We start from the raw sequence: 25,008 nt of genomic DNA, 5'->3' as shown, positions 1-25,008 counted from the left end.
ATCCCTCCACTTGTAGTAAGATTATCATTTCGCTACATTTTCTGATTCATTTTCCACCTAACTTGACAGAGTTGATGTAACGTTCCTTTAAAGCTCTTCCGTTGAAGGTGGCCCTTCCCTCGCCCGAAGAGAAAGTCCAAGAAATCAAACAAACACGGCTCAAACTCATACACGATTATGCTCCGGAAAAGCATCTCAAATTTAGGAACGGCTATGAATTATTTATTGCCCAAAACCTTCCGTTTGCTTGTTCGGGGGGATTGCTGAGCTTACGGGCAATTGTGCGTTCACATGTCAAACGGGACTTTGTTCCTTATCGTTGGCGAGGGAGATTGTCGAAAAATGTGGATAATATGTACGCAATTGAACTTTTATCGTTGCCAGTTACGGCGCGGTTGTAAATGTAGAGTTGACCTGATTTTGGGCAGGATTTTTATGTTTCTCTTTCGTTATCGTTACTACCATCATCCCACAGTTATGAATCAGTTCGTGTTGAATCCAAACTACATATTGAATTAAATAAAACAATTGAAGGACTATTAATTATAAAAACTGTTTTCTGTACGTTGTTTTACTATTATTGTTCAATGTTTCGATAATAATAAAATTTGTCTTTTCTTTTTTTTTCGAAGAATAATGAAATTTCTCACGAATAGGGAACAACGTTTAGAACGGTCGTTTTTTGTAGGTTATCAAAATTAACCCTCTAATACCCAACCCCACCTTTAGACGGGGTACACTTTGGAATTTTGTGTATTTTTTCGTCGCTCTGAAATCAAAATGATTTTATTTTTGGCTTAAACCTTGACTCATGACTTTTGAAACTTTTTTGTATTTTTGAAAATTGTTTGAAAAATTGTTGTCTTATATAATCTACAAATGCCTGAGTTTAAGTTAACGTGTAATATAAAAACTCGTATCTTTTATATTTTCCTACGATCAACCTATCGCAGAAGAAGAGTTTGGTGGTATTGGAATAATTTCAAACCTGCTTTTCCGTAAATTACACGGAAAATAAAAATAATTCCAGAAAAAAAATTAAAAATTTAATTTTTTTAAAAGTCCCGTAAAAACTTGAATTTTTATTATTGCTAAAAATCAGTAACTTGAAGAGGCTTCAAGAAAAAATGAAAAAGGGTAGGGATGTTCAAAAATAAAAATTATAAAAATCAAAAACTAAAATTCATAGAATGACGAACAAAAATAAATCATTGCCCAAAACGCGTTTAGAACGATTTTAGATAACTAAAAATGATATTTAGATCGAAAATAAAAATTTGGGTATTAGAGGGTTAATGATTGTTAGAAATCGGCTTCAAAATTTGCCAATCAAATTTTTTTTTTTTCAAAAAGGGCTTGTTCTTCAACAACATCACCGATAAGAAGCCCGCTTCTTCTTCTTTCTGGCGTTACGTCCCCACTGGGACAGAGTCTGCTTCTCAGCTTAGTGTTCTTATGAGCACTTCTACAGTTATTAACTGAGAGCTTACTATGCTAATGACCAGTTTTGCATGTGTATATCGTGTGGCAGGTACGAAGATACTCTATGCCCAGGGAAGTTGCAAAAATTTCCAACCCGAAAAGATCCTCGACCGGTGGGATTCGAACCCACGACCCTCAGCTTGGTCTTGCTGAATAGCTGCGCGTTTACCACTACGGCTATCTGGGCCCCAAGAAGCCTGCTTAACAAATTCAAAACATGTTTAAAAAATATTTTGAATTTGGGAAGCCCTGAACGGCAGTACGCCTTCATAACGTTACTTGACCCGTATCCGACCGGGTTAAGATTTTTTTCTTCAAATTGTTATTGTGAACGTTCAATTCATCTGATTTAGATGCGGTTTTCACTATATGCAAATCCAAAGGCTTCTAGTTTCATATGCTGGCATAAGTGGACCAATTTATTCCCGATAGGCCGGAGTTATTCTGGTGTTTTCCTGGGTCAGGTCGAGTAAAATTTCGATCATCTTCCTTTGCGCAACGGAACGGAAATTATGTATCATCGGGTAATACTGTTAGATCATGAGGCAACCGATTGTGTTCAAGGTAGTCCCCCGGAAGATCCGTAACATCAGTAGAAGTGGACATATCCTGAAAAATGGACTAGAGAGCTGGGATTCTTTTCAAACAAATTGCAATGATGAGCTTTTAACTAGTAGACTATCATTTTCTCGGTATGATCTCGAATGGCCGTTTCTTGGTGCTCCGGAAGCATCCGTAAAAGTGGACATATCCTGAAAGTTGACCTAGTGTTGACTTACAGTGATGTGTTTTTAATTAGAATAGTATCGTTTCCTCGGGCATGATACCGAATGGCCATTTCTTGGTCCTCCGGAACATCCGTAAAAGCATACATAACTTGAAAGTTGACCTAGAGAGATGGATTTTTTCCTACGGCTTGCAGTACAACTAGTATACTATCGTTTCCTTGATATGCGCTCGAATAACCATTCTGGAAGATCCGGAACATCCGTAAAAGTGAACACATCCTGAAAATTGCCCTCATGAACTGGGATTTTTTCTAAACGACTTGCAGTATTGTGCTTTTAATAAGTATGCTATCGTTTCCTCAGTATGATCTTAAATTATCATTGCTTGGTGCTCTGAAAGATCCGGAACATCCGTAAAAATGGACATCCTTAAAGTTGATTTGGAGAGCTAAGATATTTTTTCAATCGACTTCCAGTAATGATCTTTAAACTAGAATACTATGATGACTACTATGAACTTTGAACTAGTATACCATTGTTTCTTCGGCATGATCTCGAATGGCCATTTCTTGGCCCTCAGGAAGATCCGGAATATCCGTTGAAGTGGACACATTCTGATATTGCCCTAGAGAGCTGGAATTTTTGTCCAAACGACTTGCAGTGATGAGTTTTCAATATGTATACCATTGTTTCCTCAATATGATCTCGAATGGTCCTCCGGAAGATTCGGAACATCCGTAAAAGAGGACATATCCTGAAAGTTGACCTAGAGAGTTGGGATTTTTTTTTTCAAATTACTTACAGTGATGAGCTTTTAACAAGTATACTATCGTTTCCACGGTACGATCTCGAATAGCCATTTCATGGTCCTCCGGAAGCTCCGGAACATCCGTTAAGATGGACATATCCTGAAAGTTGACCTAGAGAGCTGGGATTTATTTTCAATCGACTTGCAATGCTGATCTTCAAATTAGAATACAATCGTTGCTTCGGTATGATCTCGAGCGGTCGAGTCAATTTGGTCTAATCAGTTTACTTCAAACTATCGAGAATAAACATAAAAAACAATATTGAAACAAAATTTTATTTAAATTAAAAATAACCATTTATTTTCAAATCTACTTCAAGTTTTGACAATATATTTTTTGTGTAGGTAACGAATGGAACAATTCTTAAGCAGAATTCTCGATAATTTAAAGTAAACCGATTCGACCAAATTGACTCGCTTTTTAACCTTCATTGAATTCTGAGATAATTGCGACTTTCAGTTGTTTAGTTTTGTTTGAAAATTACACGCTAAAGACAAGAAAAAGATTTTGTTAGAAAAGGAGTTCCTCTGGAAGTTCCTGCAGGAGATCCCTGTGTTCCTTCGGAAGTTCTAGAAAATCCTCCCTAGGTCCTCCATTTGTTCTACTGGAACCTCAAGAAATTACTGGTAAATCTCCTCCGAAAGTTACTGCAGAAGTTCCTCTGGAAGTTCCTGTAGCAGTTCCTATGAAAGTTCCTATATGAGTTCATCCGGAAGTTTCTATATGAGTTCCTCCAGAAGTTACTGTAGACGTTCCCCCAGAAGTTCCTGTAGAAATTCATCTAAAAGTTCCTCTATATGAGTTCTTCGAAATATTTCCTTATCTGGGAATCAAAATTGTACAGCAGTATGATGAAGTTCCTGTACGAATTCCTCCGGAAGATCCTGCAAGACCTCCTCTGGAAGTTCCTATAGGAGCTTCTCTGGAAGTTCCTATAGGAGTTCCTCCGGCAGTTCCTTTGAAAGTTCCTGTGGACGTTTTCTGGAAGTTTCTGTAGGCGTTCCTCTGAAAGTTCCTTTGGAAGTTCTTGTAGGAGTTCCTCTGGAAGTTTTTGAAGGAATACCTTCAGAAGTTCCAGGATATCCTCCAAAGTTTTTCCATAGGTTCTACCGAAAATTCCTGTAGAAGTTGATTCGGAAGTTCCTCAAGAAGTAACTGCAGAAGTTCCTCCGAAAGTTCCCATAAAAGTTCCTCCGGAAGCTCCTGTACGAGTTCTTGTAGAAGTTTCCTGGAAGTTCCTGTAGTCGTTCCTGTAAGAGTTCTTCTGGAAATTACCGGAGGGGTTCCTTCGGAAGTTCCAGGAAGTACTCCAGAGTTCCACCATAAACTCTACCGGAAATTCTTGAAAAAGTTCATTCAGAAGTTCCTATAGAAGTTCCTCCGGAAGTTCCTATAGGAGTTCTCCAGAAGTTCCTGTAAAGAAATTTCTAGAACTTCCTGTATGCGTTCCTCTGGAAATTCCTGTAGGAGTTCCTTTAGAAGTTCCCGGAGGAGTTCCTTCGGAAGTTTCAGGAGATCCTTCATAGTTTCTCCATAAGTTCTACCGGAAATTCCTGCAGGAGTTCATTGGGAAGTTCCGCAAAAAGTTACTGCAGAAGTTCCTCCGGAAGTTCCTGTAGCAGTTCCTCCGAAAGTTGCTGTATGAGTTCATCTGGAAGTTTCTGTTTGAGTTCCTCCAGAAGTTCTTGTAGGAATTGCTCCGGAAGTTACTGTAGAAGTTCCCCCGGAAGTTCCTATAGGAATCCATATTTTGAGATTCCTTCATAAGAGTTCTCCCGAAAGATCCTCTTGGATTTTCCCGGAAGATCCACTAGAAGTTTTTCTGGAAGTTGTGGTAGAGTTTATCCTGAAAGCTTATCTATAAGATCTTGCGGAAATTCTTCTTGAAGATCCTCCGGAATTTTTTTTCAAAGTTCTTTCGGAAGTTCCTCTTATATTTCTAGCGGAAGTTCCTCTCAATGTTTCTGTAGAAATGTAGGAAGTTTCTTTAAGATTTATTTTGAAAGTTGATGTAGGAGTTCCACTGGAAGTTCTTGCAAGAGTTCCTCTGAAAGTTCGTATAGGAGTTCCCCCGGAAGTTTCTGAAAGAGTTCCTTTAGATTATTTCTGGAACTTCCTGTAGAAGTTACTCTGGATGTTCCCGAAGGAGTTCCTTCGGAAGTTTCAGGAGATCTTCCATAGATTCTACCGAAACGTTTATCTACGAGATCTTCCGGAAGTTCCTCTTGAAGTTCTTTCGGATAGTTTTCTCAAAGTTCTTTCGGAAGTTCCTCGGAAGTTATTTCATGTGGAAGTTCCTCTCAAAGTTTCTGTAGGAGTTCCTTCCCAAGTTCCTCCGGAAACTCTTTAAGGAGTTAATTCGGATGCTTCTTTGGGAATTTGTCCAGAAGTTTCCCTAACATTTACTGTGGAAGTTCCGCAAGGAAACTCTCCTAAAGTTCATGTAGAAGTTCCTTCGGAAATCTTTTTTGTGTTCCGCTAAGATTTCATCTGGAAGTTCCCCTGAGAGTTGCTTTAGAAGTTCGTCAAAGGGTATTTGCCGAAGTATTCCCAAAGCTGGAATTCCTCCGGAAGTTTCTTTAAGATTTCTTCTGAAAGTTGCTGTAGGAGTTCCTGTCTGATATCCTGTACAAGTTTTCTGAAAGTTCCTATAAGAGATCATTTGGAAGTATATGTAGGAGTTCCTGTGGAAGTTTGTGAAGGAGTCCCTTCGGATGTTCCAGGAGTTCCTCCAGAGTTCCTCCACAAATTCCTGTAGGAGTTCATTCAGAAGTTCCTCTGGGAGTTCCTATATAAGTTCCACCGGAAGTTCCTATAGGAGTTCCTGTAGAAGATTTCTGGAATTTTCTGTAGACTAAGTCGAGTCTAGTACACGACACTGAAGATGGCCTTACAGTTGAGGTCAAAATACGCGTATCTGTCAAAGGATACAAACTCTAGTGGAATTAAATGGTATAGTACTAAATTCGGTTTTTTCATCTACTTATAGGTATTCTACTAAACAGCTCGAAGATTTATATCAATAATAAAGCGATTTTCAGATAGTTTACACTTGAAGAAACCTCTGCAATAAGAATTGTTCTCGTTTTCTATTTTATATGTAATATTAAAATGAATTGCTGCTCTGATGCATAACGCAAAAGATGGTTTTTATATAATACCAACTCAACATCTGTCAAAAACTGCAACACATGATAGAAAATTATTTGTATGATCCATAACAGTATATGATCCGTAGCTTGGAGGGGATGCTACTTTTTGAATAAAGAAAAATAAATGATCCCAACGATTACACTGCACTTTTAAAGTTGTCTTCCGACTGGAATGGAGTCTGCGGAGCGTAAGACGGAGCCTACATCCAGAAATTCCAATGAAATCCCCAACTTTTCTCCTCCACCTAGTCCCATAATGCAATCATTGATTTTCCCACAAACATCATTATCTCTATCGTCTATCCATCTTGCATCGTTTTCACCGTATCATCTAACTGTGGTTTGGTTTGGCCGCTCATTCATCTAACAACACGATACAACACGTTCGCGTATATCTATCTAAATCTAACAACGTCGTCTAACTCCCCATCTAACCCCAACTAACGACCTTTCGATAACAGTTGCGGCGAAGGCCGGGTCATGTCGCCGGACGGCAAAGGTTGCATGGACCGGAACGAGTGTTTGGATTTGCCCTGTCTGAACGGTGGCATCTGCGTCAATCAGGAGCCAAAGCTGCGGTACCGGTGCGACTGCCCGGACGGATTCTGGGGCGAGAATTGCGAACTCATCCAGGAGGGCCAAACGCTGAAGCTGAGCATGGGCGCCCTGGCTGCCATTCTTGTGTGTCTGCTAATCATATTGAGTGAGCATTTCTAGTTCTTATTTTCAGCCGATTTCTTGAGCTTCTCTCTGGTTGCTGCTCTCTGGGTTATTGAATCATTTTTGAGTTGTATATAACCTGTATCGTGTAGTCATAGCTGATTGTAGTTTCATAGCACTGTATTTGCATGATTTTCACCGCTGCTGTATCTGATTTAGAGATGGTCGGGTTTCACATTTTTCAAACCCGAACCCGACCCGTACCCGACTTATTTTATTTCTTAAAACCCGGACCCGACCCGAACCCGAGACTGTAATTGAAAAGCAAACCCGGACCCGACCCGAACCCGAAAAATTTCCGCTGTTCAAACCCGAACCCGACCCGAAACCCGAAAAAAATTCTAAGAAAAACCCGAATAGGACCCGAGTTTTAAAAGATTATAAATTCATCGTTTCTGATGCATTGGGAAGCTTTTAGGTTGTTACTCGTTTCACCATTCTCACCAAACCCGACTCAAACCCGACTAAACCCGACTTTTTTCAAGCCCGAACCCGACCCGTACCCGATAATGTTGTAGCCGTCAAACCCGACCCGAACCCGAACCCGAAAAAAATAAAATTTTCAAACCCGAACCCGACCCGAACCCGTCGGGTTCGGGTTCGGGTCGGGTTTCGGGTTTGAAAACCCGAGACCCGACCATCTCTAATCTGATTATCATTTTTTAACTGTAGTTCACGGTGTGTTCGAAACCGTTATGAAAGAAACAGAAAATACAATTCATTCTGATTCCATCACTCGAAAGAAATGGAATTCAAGCATCCTATCTTTGGTTTAAATTGTTTCATCGAAGGAAATGAAGGTAATATTGATGTGAAGTTGTTGCGCCATTTGAAGAGATATTTCTATGTTTATAAAAAAAAAATCTTGTGCTGTGCATCATTTATAGATCCTAAACGAATTAAATACCCTTCAGGTTCCATTATGCATCCGAAAAAATGTACTATAAAAGTATATTCTCTGTGAATTTTAGGGTATTTCATGGATTATATTTCAAGTAACAGTGGTTAATGTGTTTAGGGTAAGTGTTCCCTTAGTTGTGGGTGTTCCTATAGTTGCAGTAGTGCCGTTTTCACTGATTTTATTACATTTGCCACAGAACCAGCACTACCAATAGACGTATTGGTTTGTTGATACACGGAATAGTTGAAAAAAGCGTTCAAATTGCTTTAAGATTGATGAAATCTCACTAAAATTGCTAAAAGTTTTCTTACTTGTACCAATAGTTGCGGTAAAGTGTTCCTATAGTGAAGGATCCCATAAGAAAACAACGGATACCGCAACTATAGGAATACAAATTAAAAATATACCGCAACTAAAGGAACAGTGTATTAATAGTGGAGGTATTATTTTTCACTGACATGCCGTGGAGTACTGTGATGAAATTATTTTTCTCATCAAGTCAATGGTTGTTACTTCCCGTTACAACATTAACATGTATATCAATTGCGGTTTTTGAATTTGGGCGGTTAAATGAAGTTCAATCATGCTTAGTACCTCCACTTTTGGTACATCTACCCTAACATAATTCCATGACATTTATTTGAATACTTCATTCATACGTATATTTCAAATTAAAATACTCAATCGAATTTCAAAAGACAACATATATTGGCACCTTTTCGTGTTTTAAAGTTCTAAGCCAATCTACAAGCATTTTTTTTAATTCGAAATCAGTGCTCAGAGTGACCAAAGAAAAGGTCAAAAAAGGTGTGCATCAAACTAAAATATTGAGCTGCTGAATTCGACACTTTTCACCGATAGCTCTTATTTCGACTGCAATAATGGCAACCACACTTTGTTTTTTGTAAATCTGAAGATGTCAGAATTATAAACAAAACTTAGAATCCAAGGTATCGAAACATATTGATATATTACAAATATTTTATAACTATGATATGGATAACAGAAAAACGGAACATTGACCATATTTCCATAGTTCTTTACTTGTCCTGCATTTATCTGCTCATGTTGATCTTCTCAACCATGCTACCAAAAAGAGAAAGGTTGACCAAAGCAGTCGTTAACTTTTTACTATTTCAAAGCATAAAGCATGTCTATGATTTTAATGTTCGATAATTTCCACTCTAATAAGCGGTTTCTTCACCACCGCTTAGGCCTTAAACCTGGTTTAATCGTATGGGTAAACGTGGTTTACGGCTTAAGCTAAGGTGAAGAAATCGGCCCTAAGATAAGTAAAAGGTTAAAGTAAACTGAAAACTCGTTAAAGTATATAAAATGTTTGAATAAGATATCATGTAATTTTGAAATGGCTAGTAGTATTCATAAGAATTCTTTTTGTTATGGCTATAGCGGTCATGCGACTCAAAGGTAAAAGGAGTCTATAAAAGATTTTTGCAAATGATGGAAATGATTGCAAATGATGGAATAAATAGGCCTCGCAAGGGAGCGACAAGATTAAAATTTTATTAGGTGGTGAAAATTGAGCAAGCCATTCTAAAGTCAGTACGCGTCGAAGCGTCCTGTATTCTACCTAGCTTCTCTACTGGAGAAGAGTTGGCTCAAAGCTTTAGGCTTTGCTACCAACACATCCTGTGTGGCTGCTGCTCAATGCCTTGCTCAATTTTCACCATGCTAATAAAATTTCAATCTTGCCGCTCCCTTGCGAAGACTGGGATATCTATTTCCATCATTTGCAAAATTCTTCTAGAGACTCCCTTTACCTTTGAGTCGCATGACCGCTATAGTCTTAACAAACATAATATAAAACAATCACGTTCGATACCTTCTCGGATGCATTTATAAGAAGTTGTTTTATTTTTACAAGTGATACATTAATACAAGCTTTCCATGCATTATGCGAATAGCTTCGACTTATAAGTTTGAGCTTTGCCTAATCAAAATATTTTCAAACTCTATAGATGCTAGAGTTGAAAGTTTCATGATCAAATTTTGGAATAATGTATTATTAACCTTTGCGTCCCATACTTATTTTTACAACCAAATTTTAATAATCTTTTGGCTCTAATTTTCATAATTTTCAGCCGATTTGAATAAAATTTTGGCACAACACTACAACACTATTCAAGTTTCGTGACCTGTACTGGGAACCTCAGTCGGACGACGGTCGGTTCCGGATTTATACGGATCTTCCGTGGGGTCTGTCCAAAGGCAACAATTTTAAGATTGAAATTTATATTATGTTACACATCATTCTTCGAGATCTGGGAGTATGCATACTGAATAATTAATTGTAACATAAGAACAATACAAGTACTTAAGCGATTTTCAGGAGCCGATTCCGGGAATCTGGAAATCCATTGCAACATAAAGTTAATTACAAGTACTTTCAAAATGTTCTGGAGCAGATTCCGTGACACTGGAGAAAAACATTTTTCTCCAGGGTATCAGAATTGGTTCAAAAGCATCCTGGAAGTACTTGTAAATCACCTAATTTGCATCATATTATAATCCCAGCGAAAAATCTTGAAGATTAATATATCTCATGATATGGGTTGCAACCATGAAATTGTTGTCTTCCTTCAGGGTCCCTGAATCGTTTCCAGAACATTCCGGAGGTACTTGTAAATGTCCCAATGTTGCAAGAAATTACTAAATTTGCATATGATATCTTATATGCATACTACTTATCTACACATGATACTTGTCATGTGTAGCACGATAGAAATGAGAACCGATTTCTGGGAATCCGAAACTGGACAGAATGATTCTCCAATGATTTGGAGAAGTCTGAATATACCAATGATTTATGCTTCAGTCACAAACACCGTAGTTCTGGTTGATCCGTGCAGAATAAATATGGAAATGTCTCAAATGTCCTCAGGGCAGACCCCACGGAACATCCTTATAAATCCGGATCCGTCCGTCCGACTGAGGTTCTTAGTACATGCCTAGAAACTTTAATAATTTTGTGGTGTTGTGTCAAAATTTTATTCAAACCAGCTGAAAATTATGTAAACCAAAAGATCACGAAAATTTGATTTTCAAAATAGGTCAGGGACGCAAGAAATGGTGATAAACACACTAGGGGCCGTCCATTAATTACGTTAGGGTTCATGGGGGGAGGGGGGGGTCTGAGAATTCTTACGCGTCATATTATTTATTTTAGATTTTCATACAAAAAATCTTACCATGGGGAAGGGGGGTTGAAAAACCCCGAAAATTGTCTTACGTAATTAATGGACCGCCCCCTAGGAGTGTTGTATGCAACTAATATGAAATCAATAAAACAGGTCCAACATCTCAACATCCCAACTGGTTTGGCTTCCATTTAATAAATTGTCAGATAAAGTGCCATGTCATTTGATTGAAGAAAGCCGATGAAATAGACTTTTTTTTTATAGACAGATTCACGGAAATTCAGTAATAACTCGATATAATGTAACTCGATTTTTTATCTTCGTTTCGTTATACTGAAACAGATTTTTTCCTTTGTATTTTTCAACATGTAGGATTTTTTATGAGAGAATGAACCTCAAATTTATGTTTTTCTCCTCGCAAACGTTTTCAGCCTTTCTTTCAACATTTCCCAGTTTTAGACAAGGTGTGATCATTGTACTCTGTGGTCAGAGTAAGGTGATCTCACTTGACGAAAGTGGCTGGGAGGCCATTTTTAGCTTGCTGGCCGTTTTGTTTACAAACATTACTGCCTGGTCTGGATGATACTCAAACTGAAACTAACCGTGCTGCCAATAGTATGGACTGAATTTTAAACTGAGAGCAGTGATGTAAACATTTGACACTTTGCGCGACGTTCGTTTTGTTGTCATGATCAGAACTTGTTTTTCTGCATTCATTCGCTACCGTCACCTCTCACACACAGCAGGAGCACTAGAATGGACATCCAGAAACACAAAAACACAATTGAATGTCGCCTGGCACGATGACATTTGCATAGAATTTAGACATATAGGATCATGAACAATATTAATAGTTTGATCTTGTTTGTTATCTCGAATGTGACACACATAGGGAGCTGGATCCTATTCTTGGCACTTTTGATTCACTTCGGCAGTGGCAGTAATTCTTGTTGCAAAGTTTCAAACAATTCGGTCGATAAAACCTCCATGCCGAAGTGAATTTTGGAAATGCCCAAATAGCTCTGCACCCTACAGTGAAAGCAGTGCCTATTACCAAAAATGGCAGAAACAAACAAAACCGTAACGTTTCCTAGAGAAGCTATCGTAATAGAGGCATTCAATTGACATTTTTTTCTGACGTTCGTTTGATAACTCGTGTTGTGATTGTTTAAGGCAAGCGCTGCCGAATATCAGCGAAAACGTGAGAGATGAAATTAGAGTACTCTACGCAGAGGTGCGACTGTATTATAATACTTGTTGACAACACTTTTTCTTAAACCAATCAGTAGTCATTATTACCTGACCCGGATTATGCTGAAACGTAAATTAACCGTGCTGATATCAGTGTGGACGAAATTATAAAAAAGAGAGAAAGAGATAGAGCATGCAAGGAACAGGTGCGACCGTATTAGAATTATTCTTGACATTACTGTTTAAACAAAACGGCAGTGATGGAAAACATCATGTCGTTTACGCAAAATGAATCAACTTTAAGCACGAACCACGCTCACACGCTGACGAACCAACAGCGACCGATTTGCTCACAGATTCTTACATCAGAGAACCAGAACAAAACAAATGTAAAAAGAGCATGATTGCTGGATGAGCAAAGTATGTTCGCAATCGTTCTTTTCCCGTTAATAACTTTTTCAAATAATTTGATCGATTATGATTGTAATAGATAGTTTACAAACTAATGTACGACAATATTGAGAAAATTGATCGATACATTGTGTTATTGTAGAAATAGCACGGGGAATCTGATGCGTGAGTACATGTCAAAATAAAATAATACAATGTACTCTACAGTATTCGTATTCGGGCGATCGTGGGTGAAGTATGCAAGAAAGCAATCGCACAAAAGGAATCACCGTTGCAGTAGCATTTTCTATAGTGCACAGTGATGGAAATGTTCGCATTACGAAGCACCTCACGAGTGTAAATCAACGAAAAAAACAAACATGACATGACTCGCGAACAGTGACAATGAACTATCAGTTTGTGGTCAACCCCTCGAAAACCAGAAAATCGAAGGGATTCAGAAGCATTTTGCCCGAAAGCGAAATTGATTTTGAACAGGTCCGATTTCACTAATCACTTTAGCTTTATTTACTCGCGAGTACGACAGATGTGAATAAATCAGCACTCTGATGCTCGCGAGCATTTTGCTTTGTTTTTTATTGTGGTTCAGCAGACATGGCTGCCACTTTCCATCACTGGTAGTGCATGAACAGATTCTGTTCACCGTTTTGAACCACTGCTCACCTACCCGTTCTGCGTTTTTTCCGTAAAGTGAGCATAACGTGACACCTTAGTGAACCCGTATTGATTTTAATAGATTTTTCTTTTTATTTTCTCTTTGCGTTACGACTCTACTGCAACTGAGACACTAAGAAAAGTTCAAGCCCCCCTAGAAAATTTGAACTACATTGCTATGTATGTACCTTACCTAAGGGATTTTTTTATCAAATGGATCAAGCCCCCTCTAAATTTGAGTTCAACTTACGCTAATGGACTAGCATAACATATGCAGGATGTGATCGTGCAAGAGCTTTAAGTCATGAGATTTTACAGGCATTACAACGTCTTGCCTGCTATACAAAATTGCAGCTTTTTCAAAAAGCTTTACATAAATAACTGTGGAAGTTCATAGAACGATAAGCTGTATAAGAAGCTATTTTACATTAGCAGAAATTGTTAATGGAACAAGTTTGCGTTGAAGAAATTCCTAAAGAATCTTTTTAGGAATTATGAATGGAATGGAAATCCTCGGAAATCTCTTTTGAGCATTATTTAAAAAAGTATGATAGAAAGTGTCGAGGGAGGAATCTAAAATCATAGCTAAGAAACAATCTTGGTGGAATTGCTGGAGTTTTCTGGCAGAATCCGCGGAAGAACTCAAAGAACTAGAGATGACTGGATTATCCTTAAAGAAACGGATTGAAATTTGTCTGCAAGAAAATCCTTGGAATAATTCTTGAAGGGATACTTGGCGCTCATTCAGACATCTTTAGTAGTTAAGGGGAAGATGAATCAAAGCTAAACTTAAACATTTCAATTGCACAAATCTGGAGAATTAGGTGGTAACCAGTGAAGCGTATAATACATTTTTGATGCTATTGTCGCATTGCTGTTACATTCACATGCAAGAGGTTTCAAAACATTCATTTGTGACATTCAGGTTGCTACTGATACATTCCTACTGCAGCTATGAATGTATTACCTGACATGGATAAGAGTAGCGTGCAATTCTTTTCAGCCTCCCATGAACGTTATGCTGTTGTGGATGACGGGAATGCGAAATGAATGTAAAAAACAATTACGACGCAGCTGCGATCGTAGTGACAACTCTTCATTCGTTTGCTTCTGATCCAAATCGCCACTTCAACACAGCTGCGTTTTCACTGCTGCACAATGGACCGATGCACGAGTACACTATTTGACGTTTGAGCGGTCCCGTGTTTTTTTCGTGACCATGGCAACGAGTGAATTCGGCACCTCTCAAAAGTCAAATTAGTGAACTCGTGCATTGGTCCATGGACCTTTGCACGAGTTCACTAATTTGACATTTGAGCGGTGCCGTATTCACTAGCTACCATGGTAACGCTCAAACGTCAACGACTGAACTCGTGCATTGGTCCATTGGAGGAGAGGGCGTTCATTGGAAGCAACAAAAAGTGGCACAAACGGAGCACCAGGGTTGTTTAGGTTTGCTTCTACCCTCTTTATTCATAGATTTCTGCTTCGAGCCGTTCTCGCACAAGGTGCTGTCCATAAACAACGTGGTCATCCATGGGGGGAGAAGGGCGGGGGTAGTTTGTTTGACCAAAGATCCCGATCGGCACATTTTTTTTGTTAAGACGAAAAACCGACCGACGAAGGAAGAGGAGTCTAAAAATAGAAAAATAACCCGTGAGTTATGGACAGCCCTCAAGCTGGTGCGGCTGGTTGATACAAGAATGAAAAGAGAAACATATTCCAATCGGTGCACATTGTGAGTGGCACATTATGATAATACAGATTAACGTCTACTACAGTAATTCATTACAATCATGATACATTTATTGCTGACCAAAAAATAGTCACAGTCACGCATGACTTTTATTTTCAGTATCACATGAAAGTTTTTGTTGCATGAAAGTCATGGTAGTCTATGTGTGATTGTCACGCTCACTACAGTTTTTGACGGTACATTTTGGTTCACTGGTACTGTGCCATAGAATTCCACTGCAATTCCAGTTTGTATCCTTTGACAGATACGCGTATTTCGACCTCAACTGTAAGGCCATTTTCAATGTCGTGTACTAGGCACTGGAGACGGCCTTACAGTTGAGGTTGAAATATGCGTATCTGTCAAAGGATACAATTTCTAGTGGAATTAAATGGTATACCGTTTTGATTCATATTACGGACAACTCAATTCATATTATTCTTGTTGTGGAATCAAAATCTTCACCCATCATTCGAAAGTATACTGTTTTGAAGGCACGATAATATGGAGGAATCATACAGAATGATTTATTTTATATGCTTTCTGATGAGTTATAAACTGAGGCCTTAAGTATCCGTAATATGATTCAAAACGGTAGTACTAAATTCGATATTTCATCTATTTATAAGTATTCCACTAAACAGCTCGAGGCTTTATTTAAATCGATCAAGTTTTTGTTCAAATGAAAGACTACTAAACAAGGCTATTCCTCCATACCGCAGGCTACCCGAGCAGAAGAAAATAAATACTAAATACCAAATTGAGGTATTCCATACCAGATAATTTCCAATACTTACAACCTGGATGAGGTATGAATGAGCCCTGCATAAGAGGTAAAATACCTCAAGCAGACCTAAATAGCTGTTTAATACCTCAATGAAGTATTTTTAATTGTTTTAAAGATTTTTTTCAATACCATTATAATACCAAATTGAGGTATTGACAACTGAAGAATACCTAATTTTGATATGATACCAAAAAATGGTATGCATAAGTTATTGGGGAGTTATTTGTTCCTCCTCGGGTACTGACTGATATCGATACCAGCCAGCTCCTCTCTTTTATTTCATGTCTGGGTATACATCTTCATATTTACAATCTATTTAAACTACCTATACAATTCATACCCAAGACATCTCCACTGCAGGGTGTGTGATGAATCTGCTCTCCAACAGTTTTCAGCTTAATCGGATGTGTGTTCCAGATCTGCGCTCTTGAAAATTACAGTTTGGCTTTGATTCATCTGCACCATAATGTGGAGCCACTAATTCCTTCCACTTAAAATCCTTAAAGAAATCTTAAAGGGAATTTAAGCAATTTGTGGAATGGTTCTTGAATAAATTCTTGAAGAAACTCCTACAAAAACTGATGAAGATATTTTTAGAGATATTTTCATATGATGCTTCTAGGTTTTTGACGAATACATGAATAATTTCATCAATATTTTCAGTTTTGAACAGATAAGCTGCTTTTGAAATTGTGATGATGACAATGATTACGATAATCGATTCTTGAACCGTTAACCTTTCTTGTGCATTGGGGTCATTTTTGGCCAATCGGCACGGTAAATAAGCTGTAACTTTGTAGAGAAAAGAGATATAAATCTGAAATTTTCTGACTTTTCCTAACTTTTGAAAACGAACATTTTCGTGCTAAAAGAAGCTTTCAGCGACCTCTAGGAGCGGCGCTACAAAAAAGTGACACATTATGCATTAAGGGTCAAAAATGACCCATGGCTTTAAAACACTCTCAAAAATTCATTTCTTTACCGATTTTCGTTCTTTTAGCTTTATATGAAAGATATGGAACTCAAGAATGTAACCCTGGAAATTGTTTCAGTATGGCCATTCTGGGCACAAGGGCACAAGGGAACCTGCAACCTGTTTCAGAAGGAACTGGCGTATATCATATTCAGCAGTTCATACACATGTATATAACGACGGTTCAAATTTCATGGTTTTTCATTCCGATTTACAAGAGCACCAAGAGGACCAACATTTAGATTTGGCCGGTATTTCGGAGTATTCCGGAACCGGTTCCACTAGGGTGTGATGTGGACATTTTCAGACCATCATATAGTACCATCATGCGACGGCTCAAAATAGATGATTTTTCATCCAGATGTAAATGGACACCATGCCATTTACCTGACGTTACGCACCTAGTGGAACAGAGCCTGCTTTTCAGCATTTATTAACGGAGAGGTTTGTCATCTTGCTATTTTTGCCTATGTATATCGCTTGGCAAGCACGATGATATTGTATGCCTGGGAAGTCGAAAAAATTTCCAACCCGGAAAGATCCTCGTCCGGATTCGAACCCATGCCCCATAGTTTGGTCTAGCTGAGAAGCTGCGTGTTTACCGCTGGGCTTCCCAAACATAAAAATATCATATTAGAATATCATTTCCGTTACGGCCAAATTAGAAAAAAAATGATTATACAGTCAACTCAGCATAACTGGATTTTGAACGGACCAGAGAACAAGGGAGGTATACAGTAAAAGCTAGAGTAACCTGACCAGTGGATTACAACAGAGTTGGAACAGATTTTGCTATTCCGTTTGCGCGTTTTTTTCTAAAAAAAGTATGTTATAATTTTTAATGATTAGTAGTTAAAATAATAAAAATTATAACACAATTTACTCTAAACTAAACTAAACTGAAACAAAATATGTAATAATTCAAACAAAAGTGTAACTCATTATGTTTCGAATCAAACCCAAATATAACTCATTTTGTTATTTTCCATTACTGAATTATAGCAAAATTTGTTATAAGCAATTGCTCTCACAAATTTTATGAAAAATGTGTTATAATTATGTTCTAACTAGTAACAAATTTGAAGCAGCTTTTGTTAATATGGTTTTATTTTAATTACACTGCGGAACACGTTTTTGCCTCAAGCACCAAAATACCGCTATACACTCAATTAAGAGGTTTTGAATCCATTGCCGTTTTCAAAAATATCATAGCACGTCTAATTTTTGAGATATTGGCTTTTGAAAATGATTAAATTGACTATTTTAGCCAACTTGCATGCAAGTTTGTCAGCTTGTAAGGCAATATATTTGCTTAATTTGCCACGGAATTCAAGCTTTGTGTATAAAAATACTTATCAACAAAGTTTATACTACTTTCGATGCAAAAAAGTTAGTTTAAGGTGCTTTGAAAGAGTAATGTATTTTCCTATATAAAAGAAACGAAGAATTTAGTATGGAGACAGAAAGCATGTTGAAAAATCGGTTTAATCTAAATTTAATCGAGCAATTTCAACCAAATTATATCTAAAATGAAAGTTTAAGTCCTATTTTGCATGTTTGGTAGATTAGACCACAACAAATTTTGATAAATTATACTTTAAATTTTATGTAAACATCAATAAAACCAGTGTTTTATGCAAATTTGTTGACCTGTAGCTAAAACTTGTGACGTGCTGAAACATTTCTGAGAATGGCATCAGATTCAGCAATCCCAAATGTACTAGAGATACATAATTTGATCCTTGAGACACGCAAACATGTCATTTTTGTTACACTGTGTTATGTTTAAATGTCTTCCATGAATTCAAAGTACTTCTAGCAAAAATGAAACAAAATTTGATATTTGTGATAAATCTTGATATAATTGTGCTACAATATTGTTGTAATCCATTGGTCGGTAGTAGATAAAATAAAAAAAAAAATCAATACAATTTCCTCTATAATAAACAAAATTGAAACAAAATATACTATAATTTATACAAAAATGTAACTTATTATATTTCAAATAAAAAAAAAAAACATAACTCAGTTTGTCATTATTCATAACTTAATTATAACAAAATTTGTTGGTTTTTACATGAATAAAAGCGCACATGTATAAGTAACTTCCCTCAGATTTTTAATCACGATTTGTTTAATAATTATGTTATAAATTCAAACACATTTGAAATAGCCTTTGTTATTATAACTGATTTTGTTTTAATTATGTAAGGACATTGTTACAACTCAACGTGCATGAACAAAAATGAAATAAAATTTGATATTTGTAACAAATCTTGATATAATTGTGATACAATTTTGTTGTAATCCACTGATTGCATTCTGTGCACGTGCTGCAGCCTTATGTGCAGGAGCCATAAGATCCAAGATAATCTCTACTGTAATCCTTACAGCGATTCCATGGGTTCCACAAGCGGTTACCCTGAGATTTCTCCAAGAAACAAATTTTGTTCGCTACCAGACCGTTTCCGAGAGAACTCCAGAAATACCAGCAATTCCATCAGGAATATTGCCAGAAGTTCCTCCAGGGATTTTTCCAAGGATTATTCCAGGAATTTCTGCTGGGATATTTGTACAGGGATTTCGCCAAGACTTACTGCGGGAATGTCTCCAGTGATTCCTCTAGTAAAATTTTAACTAGAATTTTTCAAGGAATTTCTCGAACGATTCCTCAGGGAACTTTTGTTTGGGCCACTCAGGCTTCTCAGACACCCGTCTAGAATCACATAACAAGATTATGACATATTGTAACAAAAGCTGTTAAATTAACAGAAGTTCATATAACTTTGTCAAGATGGTTATGTTCTTAACTTGTCACATATTTTTGTATCAGATTAATTAAATGGCATTTTTTATATTTCTTACATTGCATGTGTAAGTTGGTTGTAAATAACATCTAAAATCAGGAACAATAACAATATTTGCAATAATGTTGTTTTATTGTGACAGGTCGGTAACACGTTTTGTAATCATATTGGTATAATTTTAATAGGATTTGTTATATTCTATATTTATTTGGCGTTAAATTTGTTATCCCAACTACTAACGGTATATGTTTTATAACAACTGGTCTTATAATAAAATCATATAAGAGCAAAACTGTTATAATCTGGTTTCTTCTATCTGGTCGGGGACTCTCCTCCAGGAATATTTCTACAAGGATTTATGCAGTGATGTCTTTAAGGCTTCCTCCAAGTTACAATACAACGATTTCTTGAAGCATTACTCCAGATATTTCTCCATTTGTTTCTCCAGAATATTCTTGGGTAGTCTTCTCGAGATTTTTATACGAATTATTCCTGAGACTTCCTCCGGGATCGCTCCCGAAATTCTCCTGGAGACATTCATCTAGGGATTCTACAATAAATAACTTCTTGAATTCCTTTAGGGGTTCCTCAAAAGTTTACTTTAGGAATTCCCTCAGGCATGCATCCAGGAAATCGCTACATGAATTCTTCTAAGAATTTTTGCAGGTAATCTTCCAGGAATTCCTCTTCAAATTTCTTTAGAGACTCGTTCTGGGTCTCCAAAAACTCCTCCGGGCAATTCTTCGAGAATCCTCTATAAATTCCTACATAGATTTACCCATGAATTCCTCCAGAGATTTCATCAAAACGAATAATAATTCATCCTGAATTTCATCTGCGATTTTTTAAAGATTCCTCTAGAAACTCCTTTTCTCAAGAAGATGTTTGAAAGAAAATAAATGAGGTCCTGAAAAGATTCCTTGAGCAATCCCTGGAGAAACCTTAAAAAAAAAACACCTTCACGTAAATGCTTCCAGTGGACCTTATGTCCTTTGAAAGAAACACCACACCAGACCACGGCCCAATTTCACAATCGAAACACGTTCCTGACGAAAAGTTTTCCTAACTGAAGCGGGGATCGAACCCATACTCCTTGGTCGATGCGGATAAATGCGTTGTAATTCTAGAAAAAAATAGAGTAATCCCTTGAAGAATCCCCGGTTGAATTCCTGGCAAAATATCTGAAGTAATTCTTGCAAGAGCCAATCGAGGGATTCTCAGAAGAATTCTCTAGAGGTATTCATGAAAAAATCCCTGGAACATAAAATATGCTTTTTGGCTCCGCTGTTTATTATATAATAAAGACTGCGTAGACGAAAAGCATATTTCATTAAAATGTGCAGTTGATTGTCTACCAGCCCATCCTTGGACAATTTCTAGAGGAAATCATTAAGATTTTTTTTAAAGCAATCCTTTGTGATATTCCTGATGAAAAAGCTGAAGAAATCCCTGCAGGAATCGCTGTAGAGTTTTTACTAGAGAAATCCATGATTCCATGAAGAGATTTAACAAAAAATCAATGTAAGGCATTTACTGGAGGAATATTTGTAGAGATTTTCGTAAAATAATCCCTGAAGTAGTTCTTAGCATAATGTATGACTTAATTCCTGCAGGAATTCATAGGAGAATCACTGAAGGAATTTCAAGAAGAACTCTTAGAGGAATCCCTGTTGGTGGTTCAGAACGAGTCCCAGTCAGTCTGGAGAAATTATTAAAATAATTCATGTCGCGAATTTCCTTGTGGTAACTCTGAGAGAATTCCTCCAAGAAATTCTTGAGGAATTTGTAAGTTGAGAAACACCTGTAAAAATTCATGGTAGAATCCCTGGAGTAATTTCGGGAGGAATCCAAGAAGAAATTTTCGGAATAATTCCTGGAAGCATCTTAAGAGGGCTACTTGGAGATATCTTTGTATGTTTCCGTGGAGGAATCATCAGAGAAAATTCTGAAGAAATCACTAGATAAATATCTTGAGTAACCATTGAAACAAAATGTCCTAGTGTAACTCTTAGAGAAATTCCTGGGGGAAACCTTGAAGATATGAACATTAACATACTATAACAATCCCTTCATAAAAAAAGTGTTGCCTTGAAGATGCTTTGCAAGAATTGATTTTTTAAAGGAATCTCTGAAAGAATACCAGAAAAAGTAGCTTAAAAATTATCTGGAGAAATTCCTCAGCTTTCCTGAAAGAATTCCTAGAACAGATCTTGGAGGATTTCTGGTAGAAACTCCTGGAAGAATCCCAGTAAAAATTTTCTTTAGTAATCACTAAAGACATTCTTGTAGAAACTCCTAGCGAAATCTCTAAAGGAATCCCTGTAAATGTCTTGGCTGTCTTGGTAGTGTTATTCGAACAACACGCCAAGCCGTTCCCATAGGGGTCGTTAGCCAAAAAGAAGGACGTTTCAAGTAATACTGTTCTATATGGTATGCCCTCTTCAACATCTAATCCAATTTCTCTCGCCGTTCCCTTACGGTACCTATCCATCCAGCATGCATTGCTTTCTTCTCCATGCTCCCTCTTACTTCAAGTAAAATAGACCGATATGCCGGTAACCAAATTAAATGCCTGTAAATATTGTTTGCAGGAATCCTAGGACAAATTGCTTATCGAGCAATCTCTGGCAAAATCCATAGTGAAGAAATTGCTGTACGAATTACGGTAGAGATTATGCGTGAAGGAATTTTCGAAATAATTCCTGGAAAATTCTCTGGAAGAACCTCTGGAGATATTTAGAGAGTGATTCTTGAAGGAATATCTGAAGGTTTTCCTAAAAGGATGTCTGGTGCCCTATTTGAGCAGATCTTAAAATTGCGATTGATGTCAAAAGTTATATAGTTATAAGTTAGAATTATGTCGAATGATTTCGATTCCTTATATTACATTTTTTTTACTAATTTGGTAATAATGAAATAAAATTCAAGTATGATAACTTTATGTTTAAGAGACCCATATAGCATCAGCGGTAAACGCGCAGCTTTTCAGTAAGATAAAACTAATGGGCATGGGTTCGATTCCCACCGGTCGAGGAAATTTTTTCGACTTCCCAGGTATACAATATCATCATGCCTTGGCATATATACATAGGCAAAAATAGTCAGATGGCAAACCTCTCCGTGAATAAATGCTGAGAAGCAGGCTCTGTTCCACCAGGTGCGTAACGCCAGGTATATGGCATGGTGTCTATTTACATCTGGATGAAAAATCATGTATTTTGAGCCGTCGCATGATGGTACTATATATGCTGAGTATGATATACGCCAGTTCCTTCTGAAACAGGTTCCAAATTCCCTTGTGCCCTTGTGCCCAGAATGACCATACTGACAAACAATTTCCAGGGTTCCATTCTTGAGTTCCATATCTTTCATATAAAGCTAAAAGAATGAAAATCGGTTAAGAAATATGTTTTTGAGAGCGTCTTAAAGTCATGGGTCATTTTTGACTCTTAATGCATAATGTGTAACTTTTTCTTTTTTTTTTTTTTAAAGACACTACACGTTAATGCTTCCAGTGGGCTATTTGCCCTTTGAAGGAAGCACCACACTAGACAACGGACTAGCATGCAACGCCCAGTGGCACAGTCAGAAAACATTCCTCACGAAAAGTTTTCGGCCTGAGGCGGGAATCGAACCCACGCTCCTTAGCACGATTCGACTAAATGCCTCGGTGACACTAACCGCACGGCTACGAAGCCACAAACTTTTTCTTAATGCATTAGGAAGGTTAAAGGTGATTATTTCAAGTATTATTCAGCCAAAATGTTCGTTTGGAAACCATTTTAAGTTATGATTCCGCCAACGAAATGTCTTGAAATTAATAGAGAAAATATTTAGATCACACATCATTTTAAGTTGTATGCAAACCTGTTAGTTGTTTGACTTGGTCTTGGATGGTAAATGATGCTACATATAGGAAATGGATTATTAAGCATGTAGATGATCTTTGAAAATGGCTCAAAACTTCCAAATTATTATTACTATCATTTCCCTTTCAGACGGGTATTTTTTTCTTTGATAACAGCTTCGGACACACCGTGATAGATTTTCTATTCATATGAATACGTAAGACCTCCCTCTTGTAACCACGTTACCATAATACGCAAACGACGACTTAAAGAACATTCAAACTAACCGAACCACCGAACAGCGATTGCGATGAGAAAACTTTAGCCTTAAGGTTGGTAAGTAGCACCTAGAATAGCTAGTTTCATGTTTTTTTCGTTCTCTTTTCTTCTTTTCTCGTTTTATGGCACCATACAAAACTTTTTCATTTTGCCCGCGAAATTGTACCACCACCACAAAAAAAAAAACATTAAAACACAAACTCACCAATTCCCCAATCACCCCCTCATCACAAACCACCCGATTGAAAAAAACAACACGCACATGAACATCACCCACTGTGTCGTCGTCGTCGGCTTTTTGTTGTCGTACTCGTGCTCTCGAATTGTTCACGGGGGTTGTGATTGGTTGGTTGGTTGGTTGGTTGGTTTGGGGGCCGCGAGTAGATGCCCGACGGGATACCAGAAGTCGGGTCCCCAGTGCGTCAACAGCAACGAGTGCTTATGGCATCCGTGCCAAAATGGAGGCCGCTGTCGGGATTACAGCCCACCGAAACGGTTCGAGTGCGTTTGCCCTCTGGGCTACACTGGGATGCACTGCGAGCTGGAACTGCTGGCCTCCGGAGTTCTGACACCATCCAGGGGGTTCATCATCTCACTGATTGCCTGTGTCAGTACGCTGATACGTGAGTATGGCTTGTTTTTTAGTTCTAAGTTTACTATGTTCTGTTTTCATGTTCGTCGACACAAATGCGGGTCGGAATTCATAAATAAACGGTAAAATCGCTGATTGAAATTCAAGGTGCATTCGAATTGATTAAAAAGCGGAAAAGATGGCACACATTCAGTTATTCGATACCTTCGTTTACAATCCATTGGATATGAATGGTGCACATTTCTGGGAAAGCAATGGCGAACATGTTTAGAGCTATAACCTACCGATTCAGCGAATCGACCCTCGAGCAATGTAAAATAACACATTCTTCCCATCGGTGCTGCAGATCAAGACCTACCCCATTCTATAGGGGTACCATAAAATGGGGTGAAGTTGATCACTTTAGAGCGATTCCGTTCTGTAACTCCTAGTAGAATATATGTATTATCTTCCAAATATTTTTAAAACATGTACTACATGTACATGTCTATCAAATTATACAAACAAAATTTCAACGAAATGTTTTCTTCATGATAAAAACATTTTTTTAAATCAAAAAGTGGAGTTTTTGATTCCGGGGTGAAGTTGATCAATTATTGCGATAAGTTTCCTAAGATAGAGAGATTCACTATTCACTAAATTTGGGGTCACTGAATCTGAATCAAGTCTCAAAAATCCAACAACTCAATGATATATAGGTCAATTTTAAATTTGATTGTTGTAAATTACAGAATACACCACATTAAACGCCTAAAAGTATGCAATTTTCTTTGAAATTAGC

General features: G+C 37.5%; 1 protein-coding gene across 1 annotated transcript in view; it reads left to right on the top strand.

Moving 5' to 3' along the window:
• The window catches only part of LOC5564848 (neural-cadherin), a 151,063-nt gene that overhangs the window by 102,006 nt on the left and 24,049 nt on the right, over positions 1-25,008 (top strand). Inside the window, exon 9 of the mRNA XM_021847322.1 lies at positions 6,633-6,874. Within this exon, the coding sequence (XP_021703014.1) occupies positions 6,633-6,874 (242 nt within the window). The remainder of the gene's footprint in view (positions 1-6,632; positions 6,875-25,008) is intronic.

Source organism: Aedes aegypti, chromosome 2 (assembly GCF_002204515.2).
Source record: "Aedes aegypti strain LVP_AGWG chromosome 2, AaegL5.0 Primary Assembly, whole genome shotgun sequence".
Classification (NCBI taxonomy): domain Eukaryota; kingdom Metazoa; phylum Arthropoda; class Insecta; order Diptera; family Culicidae; genus Aedes; species Aedes aegypti.
The sequence above is the reverse complement of the archived record's forward strand: the minus strand, read 5'-3'. Positions and strand labels throughout refer to the sequence as shown.